The 22,646-nt window shown below is 31.6% G+C and overlaps 2 protein-coding genes and 1 pseudogene across 2 annotated transcripts; 1 reads left to right on the top strand and 2 right to left on the bottom strand.

The window, feature by feature from the left end:
* Nucleotides 1-5,551: 5,551 nt before the first annotated feature.
* On the top strand, nucleotides 5,552-12,311 carry LOC146905713 (RNA-directed DNA methylation 4-like). The gene is made up of 10 exons (XM_085729910.1): nucleotides 5,552-5,673; nucleotides 5,769-5,858; nucleotides 7,272-7,360; nucleotides 7,592-7,666; nucleotides 7,861-7,902; nucleotides 9,278-9,429; nucleotides 11,081-11,196; nucleotides 11,490-11,565; nucleotides 11,642-11,712; nucleotides 11,796-12,311. Exons 1-10 carry the CDS (start codon nucleotides 5,571-5,573, stop codon nucleotides 12,080-12,082), a joined length of 1,101 nt encoding a protein of 366 aa, XP_085586036.1. The 5' UTR covers nucleotides 5,552-5,570; the 3' UTR covers nucleotides 12,083-12,311.
* A 1,808-nt stretch (nucleotides 12,312-14,119) lies between these two features.
* On the bottom strand, nucleotides 14,120-16,146 carry LOC146905714 (uncharacterized). Its single transcript, XM_085729911.1, has 2 exons — nucleotides 15,999-16,146; nucleotides 14,120-15,867 (listed from the first exon to the last, which is right to left on the bottom strand). Exon 2 carries the CDS (start codon nucleotides 15,860-15,862, stop codon nucleotides 14,546-14,548), a length of 1,317 nt encoding a protein of 438 aa, XP_085586037.1. The 5' UTR covers nucleotides 15,863-15,867; nucleotides 15,999-16,146; the 3' UTR covers nucleotides 14,120-14,545.
* Nucleotides 16,147-18,775: 2,629 nt separating this feature from the next.
* Nucleotides 18,776-22,420, bottom strand: LOC146905715 (uncharacterized; annotated as a pseudogene).
* Nucleotides 22,421-22,646: the final 226 nt, after the last annotated feature.

Consider the following 22,646-nt stretch of genomic DNA (forward strand, 5'->3'; position numbering starts at 1 on the left):
TTTGGACATCTTATACCAACAAATCTATTTCAAATTAAAACATAAATTAAACACCTAACTTTCAAGTAAGTCAATCGAATGATTTTCCATTTCTAAAAGACCGAATAAATTTAACATGAGAATCATTTTATGTTGATCAATTATCTTCACCCATCACCATATGCCTTGTTAATTTCATCCTGAAAAATAAGAATGACAAATTAGTTACAATGGATTTTTTTTGGAGAGAAGTTAACGTGGAATTGTTTAAAACGCGTAAAAGCATCCTTCCAAAAAAAAAAAAAACAGTTACTATTGGATATCTCTATCTCTCTAGTGCATGCGGTTGTTTTAATAAGAAAGAACAGTTACTTGCTAAAAAAAAGGAAAGAACAGTTACATTTTACAAATTTGGTAAACCTACAGCCAGTTCCACCTGTATATTTTTTTTGGAATATTTGCAATTAGTGAGGGTATAATAGGAAAGAAAAAAGGCTACACCAAAAGAAAAGTATTGCCTTTATTAATAGGTATAGATGCAGACAAGCTAAAATATGTTGAGTTCATAAATAATTGTTATATAACTTGACAATATTTTGTTTATAAATCAATATATCAATAATTTCCATTAATATTTAAAAATTTAAAATTTTAATCAAAATTATACAAACAAACATAATAAAATAATAAAATAATCACATGCGTTAGCGCAGTAGAAAGAGCGGACAGACGGGCACGATAGTGCCCGTCTTTCCGCTAGTAACTAGAAAGCAACAAACATGAATATTTTTAGTTTTAATCCAAATCAAAATTTCATTAAAAAAACATATCATAATTTTCAAATTTTAGCGCAGTAAAAAGAGCGGAAAAACAGACATGTGAGTGCCCGTGCCCGTCTTTTCGCTAGTAAACATTATGTTAATGTAATATATTGTTCAATTAATGTTATTTTTATCATGTTTATCCCTTTACATTTATTTTATTTTTTGTCATTCTCAATTATGTTATCATAATGCCCTAAAATCATAATAACATTTGCCACAATTGTTCTCAAATTTAGGACAAAATGTTTTAAATTATATAATTCAAAAATCCCTAAAAAAAAGTTCAAATTATATAATCTGAACAAATGATATATGGCAAAAAAATAGAATGCGTGAGGAAACCATGAAATGGGAAAAGTAAAAGCTTTTAAAAATAAAACCCTAAACCCATTACAATTGACATAATCTTTCCCTTTATATAGCAGTTTGCATTGTTGCATATCAATTCACATAGTATATTTTGGGCTTAATTACCTTTTTTGTCCTCTAACTATTTAATTAGTATCAGTTTGGTCCTCTAACTAAAATTTGATTTATTTCGGTCCTCTAAGTTTCTCACAGTTACTACATTAGTCCTTTCTGTTAGTTTTATTCAAATAAACGTTAGGGATTGTGTTAGGTGGGTACCAGACCTCCTGTTTCACACATACATATGAACCATAACAGTTACTAATAATATCAGTCACTATTTAATCATAATAATTAATCAGTTATATGACCAAAATGATACTAATAAATAAAGTTAGAGGACCAAAATGATACTAATAAATAAAGTTAGAGGACCAAAAACTAACAGAAAGGGCCAAATGTAGTAACGGTGAGAAAGTTAAGGGACCAAAATAATTCAAAAGAGAAAGTTAAGGGACCAAAATAAATCAAATTTTAGTTAGAGGACCAAACCGATACTAATTAAATAGTTAGAGGACAAAAAAGGTAATTAAACCTATATTTTGTCTCTCAAAAACACAATTCTCTTCTTCATCCTACTCCTTCAAGGCTGCAACCACGTCATTTTTTTTCTCTCTTTTAAGCAGAGCAAGCCCGATCTAACTTGTGTAAAATGTCGATCATGATTTTTACCTGGTTTTCCAAATAATTTTTCGATTCTAATATACAATGGCTTTCAAGGGCAATTAGACTAGACACATATATGATCGTCAATTTAATCAATCGGTCTGGCCCAATTTTTATTACCTTGAAAATAAGTTGTCGTATAATTTGTAAAATATTATAGATCTTAAAAAAAATAAGGATTAAATATGTTTTTAATTCTATAAATATTCAAAATTTTATTTTCAATCTCTAAATAAAATCACAGTATTTAGTGATTGTAACATTTGTCTTTAACATTTTCAATGACAAAAAATGTTGACCAAATTGGCAGGATGTCTGTAACGCCCTCCTTGTTATTTATTTATTTTATTGAGTTTAGAGTCTTTTTATAATTTAATTAATTTATTTGATGAGTGATATTTTGTTGTGTGTTTATATTTATTAGTAACCCCTATTATATATTTAGTGAAGAAATATAATAAATACTAGAATAAGTAGATTTGGGGGCTGAAATAGAAAGAAGAGAGTTATTGGGCCTAATTAGATTTAAGAAGAATAATTAGTAATATAAATAGAGGAGAGATTAGGTTGAAAGATTATTAGGTGCAAAGACAAAGATTTGGAGAAAACAAGGTTCAGAGAGAAGAGAACAAGAGGAGAGAAGAACCAAGAGAGGAGGCTGACAATCGGTAATTCTAAGGTAAGAGTGAGACTAACATTCAGTATTATTAAGACTGTAATTCTGATAATTAGATTTAACATGTTGTAGGTTGAGTTTGTGAGAATTTGAGAATTAGGGTTTGAAGTCGTTATAGGTTGTTAGTTGAATAGGAGTCTATCAAATTCATGTCCAGTTGGTGTTCAGTTCATAGAATAATCATAGGTAGAGTTTTCTATCAATTTTGGAATTTGAGTTGATGAAAATTGGGATTTAAGAGTGATTCTTAAGTGAAAAACGCATTGTTAAACTGATTTTGGAACTGCTGAGAAGCCCAAAATCGGCCACCTAATTGTCAAAATCGGCCACCAATTTCTGATCTGAATTTCCAATTTTAGTTCTGCAAAAATCGGTCCCCGGTTTGTCAAAATCGGCCCCCTATTTTCTGTCAGGCCAATCTAGAAAACATTCACATTTTTCACCCTTTTCCGTTTTGAATTTGCCTTTGGTGTAAACATGAAAGTTTTAGATAATTGTGTTAGCTTTCTAATGGTCTTGGTTTGGCTCAAAAATGATTTTTAGATTTTGAGTTATGATGAAAATACTCCAAGTGGGTCTTAGTAAAACTTTATGAAAATTCGGCATAACTATTTCTAAGTTAAACCAAAACTTATGGATTGTCTCCATACTTCAAAGCTTGTGTACTATGAGTTTAATTAAGGTGTTTAAGAGTATTTAACTTATGCTGTGATGAGTCTAACTAGTGGTAGGTTGCCTTGAATTGTTGTCTTGCGATCCTTTTCGCACGTGTAGTCTTGAGATGACCTTGGGGTAGGAAATGAAAGTTATTGATGATGTTAGAAGCTGTCCAGAAGACCTGAATTAAGATGATTAATATTAATAGTAATGTGATGTTGTTAAATATGCACCTTAAGTATTACTTATGATGATCATGTTGATGTGATTCGTTATTTAATGATTACATGATATATAAGAACTGTTATACGCTGCCTATGTTGCTGTTCTGCTGTTGTTAACTATTAATATCATAAAGTTGTAAATGTCGGTCTAAGTTGTAAAGTTGTAAGATGTTATCCAAATTATTGGAGTCATATAAGATGTTCATGATGTTTCAAGTTGTAAGAAGTTGAGTCCATGCATACTCATTCAAAGTTGGGGGCTTGATGCCCTGGAGCTTTTGCTCAAATATGTTGGGGGCTTGATGCCCTGGAGCTTTTGCTCAAATATGTTGGGGCTTGATGCCCTGAAGCCTTTTTACGCTCAAATATGTTGGGGGCTTGATGCCCTGATTGGTACCACATGTATTTGCATTGTCAAGATGATTTAAGATGTTAAGAGTTGCATAGTCGAGTTAAAGTTGCATAGTCGAGTCAAAGTCGTCAAGTTGATTAGGAAGTTGATGTTGATGATTGATTATGAAGTTAATGTCGATGATTAGTATGAAGTTGTTTATGATGATGATGATATGATGTTACATGATTATTATTATGATATGTTGATGATGTTTATGTTGTTAAATGTAATTGATGAATTATATGCTTAATATTGTTGTTTGTGAAATCTCACCCCTTCTGCTTGGAAATGTTGCTCTTCGTATGGGTAACTTGCAGGTAACCAAGACTAGTTGCGGTCGTGAGTGGACTCCTCACAAGTGTGTGTCTTAGGTGCTCTGATACGTAACGGGATGTGAATTTTGTTATAGCTTTTATGTTCCTTACGTATTATTTTTAGAAGTTTTCAAGAATTATTGTTGAACTAAGATTTTATGAGATTTTATGTTGAGGCCTTTGTGCCAAAGATTATTTAAGATGTTGAATTATTCCGCTGCGAAGTTTAAAATAATTACGTTGTTGGATTTTGAAGGATAAATATTTATTTATTCAGTTTATGATTTTAAGAAAAGAATGTGACATTCCGTTATGATTGAGAAACTCTGATTTTTATTATGAAATTTTTATGTTGGGAAAACGGGGTGTTACAATGTCTGCTTTTGTTTGAGGATGGTATGTCTGATAGGTGGGTGTGGAAGCTCCATTCGTCTCACAACTATACTGTGAAATCTGCTTATTCTTATTTAACAGCGGTTGACATTAACATCACTGAAGAGTTTGATCATTTTTTGTGGCTTAAAGCGGTTTCGTTAAAGGTGAATATATTTGTCTGGCGTCTCTTCCTGAATAGACTTGCTACAAAAGATAATATAATTTGCGTAAGAGGAATGTTCTTGATGTTTCCCTTGTGTCTTGCACGAACTTATGCGGTTAGTTAAAGGACAAGGACAATTTGTATTTTAAGTGCGACCACTACGGTCGATTATGGCTCTTGATCTCGCATTGACTTGGTATTGTTACGGTTTTTCATGGCGACTTAAATATTCATTCCAATCAGTTTTGTGCACTTGGAGGTTTTTCAAAAAAATTCCAGGACAACTTTTACTATTATCTGGATTTCGGTCTTATTTGTTATTTGGAAAGACCGCAACAAGAAAATTTTTCATAATCGCATTGATCAGCTTGCCCTATAAAAGGTTAAACTCCAAACGTATTGGTGGTTGAAAGCGAACTACATTATGTTCGATTTTGACTATCCCTTATGTTGTTTACAAGATGTTGTGTAATGTTTGTCTTCGTTTCTATGACTGTTTCTAGCCTTATTGTATTGTAATTCACACTTTTCAGTTTCCTCTAGTACGTCTTGTGCTCGAGGGACTTTTTGTTGTTTCTCGAATATAATTTGCTTAGTTTATTAAAAAAAAATATTGACCATTTTTTTTTTGTCAAGATTGACCAAAATTTTTAATAGAGTTAAAAATGCCGACGATATTTTGTACATAAACTAAAAAGTAATATTTTTTCTTAAAAAAAAAAAAACTTATTTTAAGAATTAAAAACGAAACTTGAGATGTAACCAAAAAAAAAAACGAAACTTGAGATATTTGCACGAGCATTGTTAATTAATCATTTGGTTTATCACGTTAAACTATAAAACCTAACTTGTCCCAAGCTTATTTGCACCCCCCTAATCAAAAACCTAACATGGCGGAAAGTTCTTCCACTCCGGCTCCAGTTCCGGCTCCACCGAAGCCTGTTGTCGTTAGGGTTAAACGAAAACCCTCTCATTCTCCACTCGATGCTTTCTGTAACATAACTTTCCTTTCTTCTTTTTCATCACTCTGTTTCTTTTCATTTTTTCTCATTCTGATTCTAATTCTGGTTTTGCATATCTCAATTTAGGGTTGGAAATCAACGAGAGACCATTCAAGCGTCCTTTTATCGATTTCGGAAATTTATCAATCTCCGATTCTTCTTCTTCTTCTCAACAAGGTATCTTTTGCATCTCAATTTAGGGTTTTTGATGGCTTTGGTTTTTATTTCAAATTTTAATTTTTTTTTTGAAACAACATTACATGCATAATATTCATTTTCTCAAACTATTATATGTTAGTATCGTGGTGTCCGTGTCTGCGTCGGTGCTTCATAGGGCTTTGTATGTCACCTTTACTACTAGGGTTAATACCTTAAATAGCCCCTGTAATTTGGGCTAATAAAAAAAAACCATCCCTGTAATTTTGGATTGTTCATGAATTAGCCTTTTATTGGGGTTATTTTTGTAACAGGGTAAAGGCTAATTATGAAGAATTTAATTATAGGGTGAAATCGATGTTTCTTTATTTTACATACTATTTTCAAACCTCGTTCCCGAATTACAGATTGCTATTTGAGGTATTAACCCATCTAGTTATTACCAATTTCAGTGATTATTATAATGATGGCTGAACTGGATTGAGCGAATCAGGTTCATGGCCTCACTCGATTATGCTAGCAGAATCACTCGATTATGCCAGCATAATCGTTATTCTAAAAAATGATCAAACTCTTTTAAATATCCACTAATCTTTACGAGGATTAGTTATGTACATCCAATATCACTCATAACCAGCATGTCATTCATTCCCCTGCTTCTCCTCGAATAATCTGACCAAAGCCAGCCATCCTCAGGTTGCCATAACCACTACCGTTATTGTTAAGTTCAGATAGAGGAGACTGTTCAAAACCGGGAATCATAACTGTAATTTATTGAATAATCACTCAATGGATTATCACTTATACTGATATCCATGGTACACCAGTTCTGGAATAGAAGCATGCATACATAGAAGAAAAACAGAATGAAAGATAATATAATGCTAAAGACAATATAGATACTTTGAGGGACCTATTTATTCCTTTTCCAGACCTTATCCCCTCTTACCTCTTTTCGTCGAGCGTGTTATCCCCTGATAAATCTTACCTTTCTTTTTGGTGGATTACTTTATGAAACCTATTAAAAGACAATGACTTTCTGAGTACTCGGTGCATACAAGAAGCATCATAGCAAGAATCCATAATTTTGAGATATGGTAGAGAAGAAAGCGTTTTTGCTCAATCATATTTAAACATTTCTATTAATTTCAATTGCTAAAAGATTTGATAGTTTATTTCATTATTTTTTTCATGTCATAATTTCTTTTGACAATTTAACATTTTTATGTATTTACAACTGCAAAAATAACTATCAAGACGTTAACAAAAACAAGGCTGTCAAATGACACATATAAGGAGAGTGCCTTTAAATAATCTTGCTAGACCCGAGCGGATTTGTGACTGAATGAAGAACTGAAAACCGCTGTTTTTTCTTCTTTTGCATGTGTTTAATATTTCCTGTTTCACAATATAATTGCTCCCTTCCTTTTTCAGTTGAAATTCATAACAAGAAGGTTTTGGTGCAACATGTGGAGACAATAAGCAGCTCTGAGGTCACTTTAGATATTGTGCAATCATTTGTGGTTAGTATCCCATCTAGATGATGGTGAACAATTTGTTCTCCATATGATATACGATTGTTGTCATGTGTTTGTTTTTGAATTAATACTCTCCCATCTCATTCTAATGTGCTCTCCATTTATAACATTTCGTTTCACTCTTCTCATTAGGTAGCAAGTTATAGTCATCATTTCACCATGTTTAGACAAAATGAATGCATTAAAACCTTGTTGATTTGATTGACTGTTTTTAAGGAACCTGCTTCTAGAAGTGCTTCTGAATCTAAGTCAAAAGTTGAGGAAAGGAAGAACTTCTTCAGAAATGTTAATGTAAGGCCTCTCTACTTGACTTATCTCTCCCTTCTTTTTTCTGCCTGTGCAGACTCTGTCTGTTACACAGTCACATGTGCATATGGCTTGCTCAAAGCCATGAATGTATCTTATTGTCAATTGTTTTTTCACAAACAAGTTTTACATTTCTAATCGTGTTTTCCTTCATCATTTCCTATTTTTGATCTCCACAGAAGCAAAATCAGCTCTTCTTTAAAGCTAAACAAGAAAAAGAGGTTTGTTACATGCCCTTGTGTATTTCTTTTATTTATGCATGACATTTGTTTGGATACTTATTAAAAGTCTTTCTTAAAGGATGCGAAAATATACTTGATTCTTCAGCCTATTAGAGATTGTGTTGTAGTCTCTTCCGTATACTTTCAGACATGCCCTTGCATGCTTTGTTTACTTGTATCCCTATATACTACTTTCACCTTACAGTCCCCAGACTGAAGTTCTGTTTGATGCTATGATTGGTTTTTGAATTGTTCCTGTTTTTGTTTTTTTAGCTGTGCTTTAGAATTGTGTATGATGCTATGGCGTAATTTGATCCATGTAGCTGACCTCACTTAATGGGAAAAGGCTTGGTTGTTGTTGTTGTTGTTAGAATTCTATTTCATTTGATTTTCTGTGTTGCTTTCAATTACATTTACCTTGATATCAAATTAAAGTACTCAAATGTATAGGAAAATTTGTTGCTCGTCTAGTTTCAGTCATCTTCTATTTCAAATCTTCATTATTCCAAGTTCTTTTCAAAAACAATTAAAATTGCATCTATGGTTATTAGATAATATATGTTCACGTAATCACTTAACAGTTAGAAGTGCATCTTTTCCTTTGTCAAGACAAAAACTCTTGGGCCTGTTTGATCTCAAAAAATGTTTTAGATTTTAAAAATATTAAAAACTACAAAATTTGTTTACAAATAGCAGTTTTGAAAACTAGTTTGGGTTTGTATGTTTTGAAAACTAGACAAGAAGAATAACTAAAAAAGTTGGAGCAGTTTTTAGTTTTAGTTAAAAAAGGAGGAGCACTGTTACTTTTTGCTAATGGCAACTTTTATCATTATAAGATTGTTTATTTTATATCGCACTCGGGTTTTCCACGCTTGTTATTATTGATACATGCACAGACGCTACGCTAATGTGTGGCATACAGTTAACTTTAGGCAATCCATTTCGACATACAATTTTTCATTAATGTCAGCTTTTATAATTATAATAAGATCACCTGTCAAAAAGAAAAAAGATTAAGTATTAATATATTAACACTCGTTTTTTCCATGCTTGTTATTATTATTATACACTGACAGAAGCTATGTGTGACATACATTGAACTTTAGGGAATGCATTTAGACATACAATTCAGACCAAGTTTTCATCTCATTTAATTGTGTTTTTCCAATTTATTTATTTTTATTACTTTTTAGACTTTTTACAATTGATTTTTTCACTGAATTGTTTTATTGATTTGAAATCAGTCAAATATATAATTCAGTGAAATAAGCTATTATGATACTCATAATGTGACAGAGGGAGTAATATTTGAATATTGAAGTAATTTTGATAAGTTTACTTGTAACATATTTTTATGCCTTATTCTTTCTCGCAGTCTTCAGCTAGAGATGCTCGTTTTGAGCAAATATGGAAGAGCAGAAAAGTAAACAAGGGGACAGCTGATGAAAACGCATTACAAGAAATATGCCAGTTCTATGACATTGTTCGTGTTGACTCTGAAGAAAAAGTTAATGAGGTGCAACAAGAGTAAGTTCTCTCAAAGATTGTTTGGTATCTTTGTATGTGGACCTCACTAGGATTATTAGCAACATGAGCAAGTGTTTATATAGTAAATAAATATCAACAACACAATTCATGATATCTCCTTCCTTATTTATTGAAGATATGTTCATTTAATTATAATCTTAAATAAATAACCCTCTTATCGTCAGTCTTTCAAGCTCACGCATGCCCTTATAGATCCAAAAAAAATTAGGTCAAGATAATTTTTTCTCCTCTCCTCTGTATATAAGTATCATTCTTCGGTGTCAATCCCACACCACAAAGTCTGAAGAAGAACAACACCACCAAAATGGCTGAAGCTACGGGAGTGAGTTCACACTTATCATCATCATCAACTTCTTCAGTCACTTTGATAGTGAAAACAATGTTCCTTTGAGATATGAGGCATTCTCATCAATGGGTCATTTCAGTTTCCTCAACAACAAGTGAGGATGATCAATGACGACAACAACAATAACACTGTTGTTGATGGTTATGGTTTTGGTCATTTCATTGATAACAAAAGTGAGTTTGGTGGTTTTGGAACTTGTTCTAATGTTGTTTATGGTTGGTTTGTGCCTAATAATCACCATGAATTTGGAACTCTAGTTTCACTTGTTAGAAACCCTCGAAAGACCTCTTCAATTCCAGATCTTCATTCTCAATCTTCCTTTGCATGCATCTATCAATATATATATAAATATATAGGCATGCCAATGCTATGAAATGAAGTGAAACACATTGAAATACCTTGAGCAGCAAAGATCAAGGTATTTCAATGTGTTTCACTTCATTTCATAGCATTTCATGCCTATATATATATATATATATATATATATATATATATATATATATATATTGATATAGGCATGCAAAGGTCAAAAGTTTGAGAATGAAGATTTGACATTGAAGAGAGGTCGTTAGAGGTCTCAAGATGGTTTCTAACAAGAGAAACTAGAGATCCAAATCCATAGTGATTATTAGCCTCAAACCAACCAAAAGCAACATTAGAACAGACTCCAAAACCACCTAACTCGCTTGTTTCCATTGAAAGAATCAAAATCAGAGCCACCGACAATAGTGCTATTGTTGTTGTTGTCATTGATCATCATCACTTGTTGCTGAGGAAACTAAAATGACACATTTGATGATAATGCACCATACCTCAAAGGATCATTGTTTTCCCTACAAAAGTGACAGTGAAGAAGTTATTGTTGGTGACCAATATATGTACTCTAGACACTTCAATCATTTTGGTGTTGTTCTTCACAAACTTTGTGGGAAATATGGCGTGGACTTGATACTGAAGAATATTTGTTACACACACAAAGGACAAGAACGTTATCTAGACCTAATTTTTTTGAATCTATATCAGTGTGCGTGGGATTGAACAATTGATGAAAACAGAATTATTTAAGATTTGAATTAATGAAAATATGTTAAAAACTCTTGATGAAAATCGAGTTATTTAAGATTTGAATTAATGCAAATATCTTCAATAAATAAGGAAAGAGATCTCATGAATTCTGCTGTTGTTATTTATTTTCTATTTAATTACTTACACCTGTTGCTATATAAATAAGGAGGGTTATTAGTTATTGTCACAGAAAATAAACTTAACATGTGCTTAATGCAGAGATATGTCCTTGGAGGATCAAAGACTTTTGTCTAGTTACCTCCCTTTACTAAGAGAGGTTATTCCCAATGCTGCTGCAGAGATTGAAAATGATATAAGTGCTCACTCCAAACAAGGTTTGTTGTTGCAAACTATCATTAAAACACTACTGATTTTGCTACCTTTTCCTCAAGTTGCACTTATTTTATTTAAATATTTTCTGGGTCAATAAGGAAAAATATATTTGAGTTATGTTGGGGGCATTTTATCGATGTTATATTGTTATCAACACTTGCAATTAATGATTTGAAATTGTTGTTGCTGCTGACCTATATTCTCTTGTATACAAACTGTTACTTTTTTTGTTGATAGAATATCTAAATTGTTTATATTTCCATGGTTATGTTGCATTGACCTTGGACATATATAGAGGACTATGTTTATGACCTCTACACTGTAACGGATGAGACGATCGTTGAAGAGGATTCTTCCCATTCTTATGCACTGTGAGTATTTTGTCTATACTTGTTTAATATGGTTTCTTATTCTTGCTACTTACACTGTTGTGTATCGTCGTCTCAGAGTTCAAGTTGAAGAAGAGGATTATTTTGATGGCCTTGACAATTCAGATTATGAAACTGATGACTCAAATGGTATATTTCCCTGTCTTTGCTCATCTTTACCCTTAATGTAGATCACTATTGACTGGAAACTCGTTTACACGTGTCACTTGTAGCCGAAGACAATCCAATGAATGATTATCCGGACGAGATTTCGGAAGATGAAGAAGGTTCTGAGTGTGAATCAGAAGAAAGCAAGCACAGCGGATCTAGTAAAGAATTGTCAGATGATGACGAGGATGTGGATGATGAACTTCGTAGTTTTGCTAAAGGTGTTACTTCTGATGTGGATGATCCATTATATGATGAGGATTTTGTTGATTATGAAGGTCAAGGTGCAGGCGATGACAATGATGATGACGAGGATGTAGGTAATGAAGCTTGGAGGTGGTCATACCGGTGAAGCCATCCTATTACTCATAAATTCGTGCAGAAAAATGTTTTTCTTTGTCCAGTATTTAGCCGACGATGTTTAGCATTGCGTAGTTAGACTCGAATCTAATGGGTATTCACAAAACCCACCTAACAGGATTTTGCGGAGTAAAAAAAAAAAAACCAGGATATTACGCCCTCCATTGTCGTATATAAAAAACAGGTTAAAATGTTAAATATATTAGTTTTTTTATATTAAATTGATTTTCATTTATTATCGCCTAGGTTAGATTATATAGATATGGTTTTGTGACCAAAGAAGACCGGCTCATTTAGGAGCAAGCATAGGCACATCTCCTGATCAATTTTATTCGGGCATATACTATCAAATGATAAAATTTAAAAGAAAAATAATTTACTAATATCACTTAATATCATTTGTTTTTATGTGTGTGTTCCCAAGTATATTGTAGTTTAATTTAAGCGTCTCTACCCACGTGGGAACACTATTTTAAGATGGAATTACACAGGATAAATGATAATGGGGGCTGCTAACTTACTCCACCGAAAAACATGAAGGAGTAAGTTAGCAAGCCTACTCCTGCTTGATTCTGACCAATAACCCAAGTCTTTTTCATTATAGCTATTTTAGATAAAAGGATATTTTTGTAAATTTAATCAAATGTAATTTTTTGAAGGAAAAAAACAGCAAAATTGTTTCCGCCTAGGTTAGTTTCACGCGTAACAACTTTTCTCTTATCATACATGCCTTGAGAGTTTCAGTGCATAATTTTCTTTGTACTCTTTAATTAGACTCTAATTAGTTCTCATTAAACTCATATCACTTGATTTCTCGTGATATTCACATGGTTCGTAGTTTTTTTTTCAATCTATTTTATTTATACAAAACCAACAAAATTTGTTTTATTTTAAAATTGCCAAAAAGAACTATAAGAAGTGAAGCTGCTGAGTGATGAGGTAACACTTTTTTGTTACGAACGAATCCCAATTGCACGAAGCCTCGTTGTATCAGTTTTGTAGTTTAGCGGGTCGGATATTTGAGGATCTATGTCCATGGTTTAATTGTAGAAGCAAGTTGACAGAATTAACCTTTAGTTGATGCTATTTTAATATAGTAGGGTTGGTTTTTTGTTAAAAATAAGTGGGAGTAGGCTTGCTAACTTACTCCTTCATGTTTTTAGGTGGGAGTAAGTTAGCAACCCCCTTTGATATATATATATATATATATATATAGACACACACACACACACACATATAGTTTACTCCCACCCAAAACATGAAGGAGTAAGTTAGCAAGCCTACTCCCACTAGTTTTTTTGCTAAAAACTCCCTTGTATCTTGAATAAACACTATTTTAATTATGGGCATTGTTGTAACTTGCTTTTTATTTTATTTTTATTGCAATTTTTTTTAAGGATGCTTGTTGCCACGACATTGTTTGCGTTTTCTGTCCTTCTTTAATCCTTGTCTGAACAACAACTTGTTAACCACGAGTAATTTTCTGGGGAAGGTTTTTCAGTAAAATTAAATTGAAGGTTTTTCAGTGTAAATTCGAAGCATGTTGAAATCAAAGTAATTCAATTTACTTTTCTTAGGTTTTTTTTTTGGTAGTAACTTTTCTTATGTTTTTTTTTTTTTGACAAAAAAAAAATATTTATTTTTTTTGTTATGTTGTTAGTATAAAAAGGAGAAGCAGTGTTATTTTACATATAAAAAAATGTAACACGACAGTGTTTTATTTTTCTTTAAGAATGTTCAACACTTTCGCCATATATCCCGAGTTTTACGGAAAACCAGAAAACGGTTTCATTGTATTATCATATATTTATTAAAAATAATATAATAAATTAATTTTACAAAATCACCCTTTTCTTAAAACTGAATTAAAATGTTTTAATGGATTTTTAGTAAAAAGCAAGTGGGAGTAGGCTTGCTAACTTACTCCTTCATGTTTTTAGGTGGGACTAAGTTAGCAACCCCCTATATCAAATATATATATTTGTAGATGTAGCTTAAATATACATGTAGATGTAGCTTAGTAGCAAACTTCAATAATACAAATAATATTATGTAGATGATAGCTTAGTAGCAAACTTACAAAGGAAAAAAAAAACGTGTTCGAATGAACACTAGCTTCCCTTATATAGGGAAATAAGGTTCACTATTTGAACCGGCAGGAGGCTATATTAATATTCTGGTAGCCGGTCAGCCTAATTATTACAACACGACAAAATCACTGTCTAAGCCGGGTACGCTGTGGGCCCCATCGACACTTTTACAATGATCACAAAATGACAAAAACTTTTACAAAATTTAAAAAAGCAAAAGTAAAAGAAAAAGCTAAAGCTAAAGCTGATAATGATTAAAGCCAAAGCTAAAAATGACACGGACAACAATATTTTTGTCTAACGAAAGATTCTTTCTGATGACAACAAATTTGTAGATGATTATTCTGGTGACTTGCCTTCTTTCATTATTTTGTCATGTGTGCTATCAAAGAATCCCATACATCTTCTAATGTAGGTTCTACAGGTTGTGATTCTCCTGCAATATCTTCTTCAAAATCTTTTGATCCCAAGGACGAAGTGGACATTCCATCTTCATAAGAAGATGCCTTTGAAGGGAAAGAACTAAAAAATTGTTTCTTCATATAATCTAAAACTCTGATCATAATTTGATCTTCCGTTTCTTGAGGATATTTCCTTTGATAATAATTTTTTACTTCATCTATTGAGAAATTATGAGAGCTTTGCTCTTTTACATTCTTTGTCTCATCTATTTTAATAGTATTGGTAATATTTAAAGCTATTGCTTTAATATCTTCGGGACTCATTTTCGTCCACCATTTGTAGAAGTAGTTCCTTTGTAATACAGGAATATTATTCTTATCCTTAGATATAATAATTGACCATCTCCAAAACCAAGGAATTTGGAATTTACTAAAAAATAGACATGGACATTGTCCAGTAATCATTTTACACGAAGCTACTTTTGTAATTAAAGGGCTTTTGTCACACCATGAAGTATACAAATTTTGTATACTTTCTGGCAAAATCTCAAGTGATGGACCAAATTTTAGCCACCAGTCATAAAACCAATTTGGTATAGGTTTTTCCACTATTTCAGGGTTAACTGAGAAGAACCACGCATGTTTATTCTCAGGGTTCTGATAATAGAAAGCTTGAGTAAAAGCTTGGATATAATCCCAATAATTGAAGTAAATATATTTACCTTCAGCAATTTTTATAGCCTTCTCTCCATTTGGATTTAGACCCCATTCTTTTGGTAACAAGATCTTATTAACATGACATTTTGAAAAGTTTATAAAACTTTCTTGGTTATTATTTTGGTAATGGTGGGTAATTGTTACTGATTCAGTAACTGTCAATAATATTTCTAGATTTGGTCTAGATTTTCCAAAAAGTCCAGGATATCCTCTAGATTCAAGATATCTTGCTTTTATTGACCAACCGTCATTATTGGTCAAAGATAAATCCTCATCATCAATATACATGATGGTTTCTGTGACAGGGTTTTTGAATACCCGCTCTTGAGGAGATTCCTCAACTGCAACTTGCTTATAAGATATTGTCTTATTTGTAGAAGATGAAGAAGATACTTCATCTCTTTTTGAAGGTAAAGGCACTTGCCTTCCTCTATTATTTTGCACAGTTGTCCAATCCCCTATTAAAGGAATGTTTGATTCTAGTTGAGGTAATATATTGTTACTCCCATATCCACGACCACGGCCATATTGACCACGGCCTCTGCCCCTATAAGGGGTTGTCATTCACCCTGCAAAAATTCACGAGTCAATTAATCAGCAAATTTAGTAGGAAAAAACAAATTCTTTGCAGTTACAACCCAATAAGAAACAAATTCTTTGCAAATTTATTGTTACAACCCAATAAGAAACAAATTCTTACTTGGACCAAATATCAAATAAAATTGAGTAGTGCTTTACTAAAAATAGCTCAAAACAAGAGAGCAAATTTAGTTCACTGGAAATAAAAAAGAGAGAGCTTTGTGTATTTTTGCTTGTGTGTATATTGCTTGCTTTCTAAAAAATTCGGTGATTTTCCTCTGCTAGGAGTGTGTCTATTTATAGCCACAATCCTCTTCTTGGTGAGCATGTGAGCACATGTGTGAGCTGCCAAATTTTAAACTCCCACGTGAGGAGCCTTTGTTCCCACGTGAATTCACAATGCAGCTAGCAATTTAATTTGCGGTAATAACCTTTACTGCCAATGCAAAACCATGGGCTATTTCAATACCATGTGATGTGTTGCTTCCTTATTGGTCCACGTGTAGAATTGTATGCAAGCTAGCAATCTTTCTTCCCCTTACCATTTACGGCTAAAAGCATGATTTGTAATACTCATTCCGTTTTAAAATGAGTGTCACTTTAGCCAAAAAAATTTGTTTCAAAATGAATGTTACTCTATATTTCCAATACAACTTCTTCCAACTTTACCCTCAATAAATACTCAAACTTTTCTCTCACACAATTTTCAATGCAACTTTAAGTTTGTCTTTTTTTTATAAAGTAAGGGCAGTTTAGTAAAAGTGTTATGTCTAATGATTATTTCATTTTATTCCTTAATCTGTGTGCAATTGGCTAAAACGACACTCATTTTAAAACGGAGGGAGTACTTTATATTTACTTTCTTTTCTTAATAGATTAGACATGAGATGGTTTTGTAGACAAACCAAAACCATGTTTCTTGTATTCCATGCAAGCCAGTGTGTTGTTTCGATATCATTGGTCCGTTCATATTGCCAAAAACATATATTGCATATTTGTCCAAAAATGATGTGTTACTTGATTTGTTCTTATCCTTTAATATGCCAAGCAACCTTCTTCTTTTCTTTCCTTCTTTTTGTACACGTGTGAGAGAAAGTTTTGGCTTTCACATGTTGTGTTGTTATGGGAACACAAATAAACGATTATTGCGCGTCTTTGATATTTAACCTCTGACTAAATAGAACACTCAAATACACAAGTTAAATACAAAAATAATAAGAATCTAATAAAAATGTAATTTAAATGAATTTATCATCTTCAAAACTTTAATAGGAAATTTGAATTTTATCACCAAGTTTTTTTACATCCTTTTCAATAATTGATTTAGCAGAACTACAATCAATTCTAAGCAAGAACTTTTGATTTAACAAATCACTTTGAAATTTAGAAGTACATTTTATTATAGAAAGCATCTCTTTCTTAATAGAGAAATGATATTTTGACAACCACTTTTTGACAACTTTCTCTCTCATACTCACATGATGTTGTTATCCTCTCTCTTCCTTTTTCTCTCTCCATTGTTTTTGACCAATAAGAAGTGAGAAAAACAAGGTTGTCAACAAAGTTGTCATCAAATGGATGTCAAAATATCATTACTCTTCTTAATAATCCCTCCGTTTCAAAATGAGTGTCGTTTTAGGTGTTTACACACATATTAAGAAATGCAATGATTAAAAGAAAGAGAATCGTTATTTTACCAAATTATCCTTATTAACTATTGGTTAGTTTTAAAAGTAATACTTTGGAAGTAGTGTGCAGAGTATTAATTGGAGGGTACAATTGAAAAGAAAAAGTTATTATTGCATTGGAAACTGAAAGCGACACTCATTTTGAAACAATTTTTTTTGGCTAAAGCGACACTCACTTTAAAACGGAGGGAGTAGTAGAATATTTGGATTGAGTGGAATTTCACTTTCCAGAGGTAAAACGAACTAAGACTTCTTTGTTATTATCAGGAATCACTTGCTTAAGAATTCCTCCATAACCTAAATTAGAAGCATCAGTTTCAACAATCTTAAAATATTTAGGATTGGCTAAAGATAAACAAGGTAAACATTTTACTTTGTCCTTAATTCTTTGAACAACATGAGTATGTTCATCTGTCCAGGGTTTAGGATTAGTCCTTAACCTATTATATAAAATAGCTGTGTTTTTAGACAAGTATTCATAATAATCTGAAATATAATTTAGGCTACCCAGAAATCTTTGTAATTATTTTTTATCTGTAATGATATCAGGGAATTTAGAAGCAAATTCAATACTTCTTTTGATAGGAATGATAGTTCCTTTATCAATTTCATGACCTAGAAATCTAATTCTAGTCTGAAATAATTTCATTTTTGGGGCAGAAACAACTAACCCACTACGTTTGATAACATCTTTAAAGATTTTTAAATGTTTAAAATGTTGATCTATAGTTTTAGAGAAGACTAAAACATCATCAATATAAACAATTATAAATTCAGAGTATGAATTAAATATATCATTCATAATATTCTGAAATTCAGAAGGGGCATTTTTAAGCCCAAATGGCATGACAATTCATTCAAAATGTCCAAAGGGGACAGTAAAAGCAGTTTTATATCTGTCAGATTCTTTAATCTGAATCTGCCAATAACCAAATTTCATATCAAATTTTGAAAATATTAGAGAAGTAGATAGTCTATCTAACAAATACTTTTTGTTAGGAATTGGATATCTAATCCATTTTAACACCTTATTAAGGGGTTTATAGTTTATAACTAATCTAGGAACACCTCGTTCCTTTTCAGCAGCATTATTAACATAAAAAGCAGTACAACTCCAAGGAGATTTAGATTTTCTAATTAGACCTTTATCTAAGAGACTTTGAATCTCCTTTTTACATAAATCAAGATATTCTTGATTCATTTGAGCCGGTCAAGCTTTAGTTGGGATTTGATTTTCATTAAAATCATCCTCATAAGGTAAAGAAATAACATGTTTCTTCCTATCCCAAAAAGCATTGGGCAAATTGTTACAAATTTCACTACGAAATTGCAGTTCTAAAATCTTAATTTGTCTTTTAATTTCTTCTTTATCAAGCTGATCATTAATATTAAAAAAACTAATTTCTTCTTTGAGAAAACATAATTGTTTTTGCTTTTTAAGAAGGATGTCTTTAACTTCATTTAACATCCTAGTGTGAGGATCAGAAATGAATTCAAAAATAATTCTTTGATTGTTGATAAAAGTAGTAATTCCCTTTTGGTCAATATTAGTAATAGGCATAATATTATGCAGGAAAGGAGTTCCTAATATAATCCTATGAGTTAAATTTTTAACTAAAATGAAATGAGTAGGTAAATAAATATTTTGGTTACAAATATAAGCATTAGATAGTTTGTAATTAACTTGGAGTTTATCTCCACCAGCTTGGGTAAGAGATTGAGTAGTTTTCGAAAAATATTTAGTAGGGATTATCCCTTCTTGAATGCAGTTAAGATCTGCACCGCTATCAACTAAAGCAATTTCATTTTTCAAAACAAAATTTTTATTAACAACTAAAGTGATTCTTATGAACCATTTTTGAGAAGTGACCCTATGCAAAAGATTTAAATAGGTTGCACTAGAATCAGAAGGAATATCATCTTTAGAAGTACTAACTTCTTTTATTTTAGAATTTTCTAAAATACTAATTCTATGGGATAATATATTATTATCCTTTTTAATCTGAGATATTTCGGTTTTTAAGAGATTTATTTCTCTTTTTAAGTCAGTGGTAGAGACAGGTGTCTCTCTAATATTAGACTCTTGAAATCTGGATAAAACTTAACTGATTTTGTAAGGAGCTTCTATAATTTGAGGAGCTTCCTTTTTAGAATTGTCCTTTATGAGAAATTCTATCATTTTTCTCTTCAGATTATTATCTGAAATGGATTCTAAAGCTTTTAAAGCTTCATCATGTTCAGCAGTGAGAACATTTAAACCATTCATTTCGACAATTGATTTCCAGTAATAGATTTCATCACTACATTGACAATTATTATTATCAGAAGAGGATCCATCTTCATCAGAAGAGAATTCATTAACAACTTCTATGTTATCAGAAATATCTGATTCAGAGTCAGAATTAATTAAAAGAACTTTCTCTAATTGAGTACGAAGATTTTCATCCTAATTTCATCAAGAGCCTTTTTGGTCCAACATTGGTTAGCATAATGCCCAGCTTTTCCACATTTGTGGCAAGTAATATTAAGCTTATTAGCTTTTCTTTTTCTATCAGTTTTAGGAAGTTTCTCTCTAGGTCTATTCTTAGAATAATCTTTTTTACGTTTCTTTTTATGAGAACTTTTCTAACTTTTATAAACTTTCTCTTTAGAAAGATTTCCTTTGTTTTTAGTTTTATTACCAGGAGGTTTTCCCAGATCAAAAGCAAATTGTTCACAAAATTCACCTAATTGGTGTTTCTCAGTCAGCTTTTGTTTCTTCAATTGGTTTTTGAGTTTTATGTCATTACATAAAGCTAAACCTTTCTGAATACAGGTATTAGTAATCTGCCCATAAGTTAGGTTAGAATAATTAATATTAAACCATCGCTTTTATTTCTTAAGGTTTGCCTAATTCTTTCAGCAAAAAGATGAGGTAAACCATCCACAAATTTGGCTTTCCAATGATCATTATTGAATTTTTTAACATTAACATAAACAATCTTGATAAAAAGGTATCTTTGTACCAACGGAAATGAGTCAGAGAAGGACATCTAAGATTTTGGAGTAAAGTGGCAATTCTTTCTCCTACAGGAACACTATTTCCAACAAAATTTTGTAAAATAGATAAACACAGCAGGACCACTACTACTAGTAGTTTCAATTTTAATAAGTTTCTTATGGGAAAGAATTTCTTTCCTTTGAGAATCAGTGAGATAATATTCCCACCCGCCTCTAAGTTGACCAACAAATCCTGTTGTTATAAAGACGGCTATGACACTATCAGAATTGCCTTGTTGTTTACAAATTGTAGAATACATAAGCATTTTCTGAGTGACATCTACGATTTGTTTTTCATTAAGGCCATCAATGTTCCATTCATAAATGGATCTTCCTGAAAAGGAGTTTTGATAGAAATCATTTTCTTCATAAAGTAAATCTTGAGGAGAAGGCCTATCATAGTAATATTTATCAACAGATTTTTTAGCATAAATCGGATTGATATCAGTTCTATCATGATTAATATCTTGATTAGCAAACATAGTAGCTAATTGATCTATATATTCAACATTATTAGAATCATTATTATCTGAGTCCACAAAATCATCAGAATTTTCAGAGTCTTCTTTTTGTGAAAGAACACTAAGACTCATTTTCTTAAGTTTTTCTTCTAAGATAGAAATAAATTCAGTAGTGTCGTTATCAATTTTAAAACCCTCTATATTAGGAGGAGGTTGTATAATAGGAGCCTCGCTAATTATAGTAGTAGGAATATTTTCAGAAGTTTGAGAACTATTTTTCTCATTTTTTTTTCTAAAATTAGATTTGATTAGCTATTTGCTTTTCAACCAAATTCTTAAGATCGATTAAATCTTTTTCAAGGGAGATAAATTGATCACCTATGCAAGTAAGAAAAGCATTCATAAAATTTTGAGATCGCACAATAGAGTTTAACTCTTGAAGGGTTATCTAGGTATTTCCAGCTTTTTGACCTATATGCGTATTAGCATAAGCAACTGCCTCTACATTTTTTTCCTAAACTAATGATTTGTTCAGGAGGAAAAGGAGCATTAACAGTATCTTCACCAAGAATATTCCAAAGGTTTAGATTTTAAAACTAAAGTTTCGTTTTTTGTTTTATTTAGAAAATAGTCTATAAACCATTTAATGAAAGGGACATAATTCTGAGTAATAGCAAGATTACTATAATAATCATCTTTAAACTGGGTTATCTCCCAAGAAGCAAACTTATTAAAGTACCATTTACGAAATTCAGAATATTTTTCTTTCATAAATTCATCATTGATGAATTTCCTCCAATCACTTCCTGGAGATAAATCCATAAAAAATATTGTTCAGGGAGATGAAAACTCATCTCTGATTCAGTAGGTGATTTCCTACGTTCATTCTGACTAACATTAGTCTGGTATATTCCATGAGGAATTTTATTCTCACTTATTATTATATGTTCAACTGTTTCTAAATCATCTCTGATTTTAGATATTGACTCAGAAATTGAAGTTCTAGACAAATTACTAGGCGCAGCGTAAAAATCATTTGAAGAGTAACGAGAAGATATACTTCTAGGTATTCTAAAACTTCTCTGAGGAGTAAATTTGATTTCAATGTCTCCTTCAGTAGTTTGAATAATCTAATCTATATCTTTATTAAGAATAGGTTCAGGTTCAACTTCTTGTGGTAAAGACCACGTTTCAGGAAAGTCTATTTCATTCTATTTTATCAACCTATTTGTTGCAATATTAGAGGTCAATAGATTAGTTTGAACTAATGTAGTAGTACCGGGAAAACTTATCTGTTTCGCTTTAGGATTAAGGGTGTTTAAAACTTCGTAATAAACTCTATAACAAACAGCCATAATTTCACTGCCAGTTTTAAAATTATAACCATTCGTATGAATATTCATTTGCAAAGCATTAAATAAATGCTTATCGGTCAAAGAGAGACTTAGATTAGGAGCTATTTCAAAATAAATCGGGCCATGACATAGGCTGGTTTCAATAACAGCAACAAGAGATTGTTTGAAATTATTACATCTACCATCTCTGACATATGCCATAAGACTAGTATTTAATCCAAGCATC

This window comes from Medicago sativa, chromosome 7, assembly GCF_051527215.1.
Source record: "Medicago sativa cultivar Bolivia chromosome 7, Bolivia_mono, whole genome shotgun sequence".
Classification (NCBI taxonomy): domain Eukaryota; kingdom Viridiplantae; phylum Streptophyta; class Magnoliopsida; order Fabales; family Fabaceae; genus Medicago; species Medicago sativa.